This window comes from Nicotiana sylvestris, chromosome 11 (genome assembly GCF_000393655.2).
Source record: "Nicotiana sylvestris chromosome 11, ASM39365v2, whole genome shotgun sequence".
Lineage (NCBI taxonomy): Eukaryota > Viridiplantae > Streptophyta > Magnoliopsida > Solanales > Solanaceae > Nicotiana > Nicotiana sylvestris.
Window position 1 is genome coordinate 91,630,798 of NC_091067.1, and position 3,917 is coordinate 91,634,714.

The 3,917-nt window shown below is 35.6% G+C and overlaps 1 protein-coding gene across 1 annotated transcript; it reads right to left on the minus strand.

Moving 5' to 3' along the window:
* Positions 1-433: 433 nt before the first annotated feature.
* LOC104227018 (protein XRI1-like) lies at positions 434-2,868 on the minus strand. Its single transcript, XM_009779148.2, has 5 exons — positions 2,729-2,868; positions 2,468-2,628; positions 2,301-2,385; positions 1,850-2,056; positions 434-1,086 (listed from the first exon to the last, which is right to left on the minus strand). The coding sequence occupies exons 1-5, from the start codon at positions 2,820-2,822 to the stop codon at positions 800-802; spliced, it is 834 nt and encodes a 277-aa protein (XP_009777450.1). The 5' UTR covers positions 2,823-2,868; the 3' UTR covers positions 434-799.
* Between the last annotated feature and the right edge of the window lie 1,049 nt (positions 2,869-3,917).

A 3,917-nucleotide genomic window follows, 5' to 3' on the forward strand; every position in this document is an offset into this window, starting at 1 on the left:
TGTATCGGGTTTTCCCTAAAAAACCAAACCAAGTAAGTCGATTTTTCAAATATTAGAACCAAACCAAACCAATTAAGTCGTTTTTTTCTCGATTCAATTTATGTTGGTTTTTTGATTTTTTCGGTTATTTGTCGATTTTTTTCTTAAATATAAGACATACACTACCAAACACATATTTCGGTGATCACATTTTTAACGTAACACTATCAAATCAATTGCCCTTTGAGAAATTTATTATTTACCAAGATATATCGATGGTAATTGAATTAAATAGTGATGAATAATTTAAGGACTCAATTAAAAATATAATATTTTAACATGAAATAGATTCTTACACTTAACAAAAAAAACTACCAATCAAACTAGTATTTTTAACATGAAATAGATTCTTACACTTAACAAAAGAAAACTACCAATCAAACTAGAATGTAAAGGTAAAGAACTGTACTAAAAGTGCAAACGATTAACATTTAAAATAGCTACTCCTATATTCGGTTTGGTTCGGTTTTGTTTTGATTAAAACCAAAACCAAACCAAAAAGTATCGATTTTTTTGGTCGGTTTGGTTTGGTTTTCGGTTTGGTTTGGTTCGATTTTTCGGATTTTTATGAACATCCCTGATCTATACATCCACTTAATTACCTCCGTATCTATACATTTCACATAAACTTGCTTTTTACCCCCTTGAAAGAAAATTAACTACACATTCTCCTCCTAAATTCTGAATTACCTACTCACACCCCTCCTCTAGAAAAAATTTCTTAAAAATTTGACAAGTCAATCCTAGGTCCTCTATTTGCTCAACCTCGAGTCCTTATAATTGTGATTGTCCCTCTCCCTTGGGTATGAATTTTAGTGAGTGCCACCACAGTCTTGCCGGACAACCCCGGTCCGGTCGGAGATACTGTTGGCCGACAGGCGAAATCTCCGACCGGATGCCTTACTGGTCGGGTCGGCCTCATCAGAATTCTCTCGTTGATGTCGTTTAACGTCACGTCCCCTTCCTGTCCTCCTGGCTTCACTACGCCAAATGGATACACCACTTTTGCTGTCATCCTTTTCTTTGATCTCTTTTGATCACTTCCTCCTTCAAATAATTAAGAAAATAACTTATTAGACTATGGTAACCTAACAACTTTATAATTTGAAAAAAAATTATACTCCGTAATTAATGGCGCTACAGTTACGAATATAATTCAAATACCAAAATTATAAATTAGTTAATGTTGGACTATGGTCAATGGCTTTTGGTAACGTAAGGCTATAAAAAATGTGAAACCAGTACAGATCACGAGACTGCATAGATATAACTTTGAGGAACGCCATACTTGTACTATTTTTTCCTCAATTTTTGGGCTATCTTACACAGAAACAACGGCAACAGAATACATAGTTTGAAAAAAAAACAGAACAGCTAGTGCAAATCTGTTATCCTTTGTTGAGGTAGAGGGGGATTTAAAATTGGTTAGTGAAAATTTGATAATAAACAAATTAATAAAGTTCAAATTTTGAAATTGGCCAACGGTATGTCATGTTGTTCAACATTTCTTGAAAACCGATAGCAAAAGTAATCGATATGCATGACCCTGCCGTCATAAAAATAAAAGTTGCAGTCCACAAAATAAAGAGAAAGAAAAACAGCCACACAAACAAAAGGCGAATTTAAGGCGTAGAGTCGGTGAGTCCAGAATGATTGAGCTTGCTCTTATTAGACATACATTTTAAACTTTTTTTTGTATATATATATAATTTGAGACGAAAGTAATTAATTTAATTCAACCAACACGACACCGCCTAAATTACGTAAAGCCCCCAAGAGGAGGATTAGAAGTAGAGAGAGAGAGAGTTACCAGTAGGAAAACTTGGGTGCATGGTATATTGTGGTAGGGCTTCTTTATCAGAATTGGAGTGTTGAGTGTTGACTTTTTGATGATGAGATGATGCTGAAGAATAATAGTTAGTTTCATGAGAAGCTGAGATGGCTTCCTCCTCTGTTCTTTTCACATCTGTTGTAATATTGGAATATTCCTCACTCATTTTGCTCATAGGAGGATCCCCTGTCATTAATAACACCATGCACACAATAAATCATTATCAATTTTATTGCTTCCCTTATCATAACAGAAATCTCGTCTTTTAATTTCAATTTAATATGTAAATTATAACGGCTGTTACTAATCATTACCCAATAGTAATAACTGCATTTTATTGAATTATATGGAAAATTGCTTCAGCCTTTTAAAACAATTGAATTCAATTCCATTTCTATAGTGAGAAGAAAAAGGGAAGAATTGAAATTACCCGAAAAGCTATCACACTTAGTTATCTGGCTAAAGGAATCATAATCCTCAGAAAATTGTTGGTCCATGTTGGAACTCCACAAATTCTGCACATAAATAAGAAAACATTGAACTGCAATGTTTCCAAGTAAAAATTAAAGATTCAGACAATGTAATTCTCCAATATACCTTTATGGAATTGTTTGAATCTTTAGTTTGATAATTCTCATTATCATCAAACAATAACAAACGTCTTCTTTTAGAACTGAATTTGAATAAAGCATCTTGAAGATAGCCACTGGAGAAGTCAGAATCAAGATTGGACAGAAATGGTGGAGTGTTTTCCATAACTATATATACCAACAAAAACAGTAACATTTGTAGGTTAATATAAGAAAATGAGAAGAAGAAGAAATTAAAGAGTGAAAAGTAATTAAGTAGAGTTTTTACATGGAGTGTTGAAAACTTGAAGGTCATGGAAATCCCAACCTCCTAGGGAAGAGCAGCTAGTGTTGCTGTAAGCAATGGAGTGAAGGTCACCCATTTTACTTACCTTTGATAATTTTTTTGTGATGGAGAAGTGTAGTATTACCCCCAATGTGTCATCCTAGCTACTATATTTAAGTAGAGACAAAATATATGGCCCACCAAAATAAAGCAAGGTGAAAAACGAAAAAAAAATATTTGCTGGAATTCTTAAATGGGGAATCTAAAGTTTCAAAACAAGATTTTGGGCTTACGTTTTTCAAAACTTGTCACAACAACAACAATACATAGAATTTCTCAAATCCAGTATTTTAAAAGGCAACCCCCAAGGCGAGCCCGGGGCGAGGTGTACCAAAAATGCCTTACGCGATGGTGTGGGGCGAAAGTCTCAAGAGGCGTGCGCCCAACAATTTAGGGGGTACGCCCGGAAGTTTGAGATACGTTTTTATAGTGAGCGTAAGCTTCAAAGAGTTTTTCCAAATTAAAACAAAATGTGTTGAATAAGTTCTTCTTGTAATACCCAAATTTTCAAAAGTCAGCTTGTAATTACTCAAAACTTTTAAAAAGGAACTGAAATGTATTAAATTTAAAAGTCAAGACTTTTTTTTATTGATTGAAGTCCAAGCATCCTTAGAGATGCTTGGAGACAAAAAGTGTGTCGGTTCCCTATATTATAGCGATTAAGGACATATATGATGTGGCTAAGACTCGGGTTAGGATAGTAGGATGCGACTCTATGCATTTTCCGGTTGTAATGGGGTTACACCAAGATTTTTCGCTCAGTCTGTTCTTATTCGCCCTAGTGATGGATGCGTTAACACAGTATATTCAAGGGGAGGTGACATGGTGCATCTTATTCGCCGATGACATGGTTCTGATTGATGAGTCGCGAGCCGGTATTAACGAAAGGTTGGAGGTTTGGAGACAAGCTTTTAAGTCTAAGGGCTTCAAGCTGAGCAGGACGAAGACGAAATCCCTGGAGTGAAAGTTCAGCGCTGAGCCGAGGGAAGTGGGCGTGGATGTGAGGCTTGAATCATAGGTCATCCCAAGTAGAGGCAGCTTCAAGTACCTTGGGTCGGTTATCCAGGGAGAAAGGGAGGTCGACGAGGATGTCATACACCTATTAGGGTAGGATGGATGAAATGGAGTTTAG

Coding starts and splice junctions, on each gene's coding strand:
- LOC104227018 (XM_009779148.2), bottom strand. CDS start 2,822: ATGGGTGACCTTCACTCCATTGCTTACAGCAACACTAGCTGCTCTTCC. Junction 2,629..2,728: donor TCAAGTTTTCAACACTCCAT/GTAAAAACTCTA, acceptor TGGTATATATAG/TTATGGAAAACACTCCACCA. Junction 2,386..2,467: donor ATTCAAACAATTCCATAAAG/GTATATTGGAGA, acceptor ATTTATGTGCAG/AATTTGTGGAGTTCCAACAT.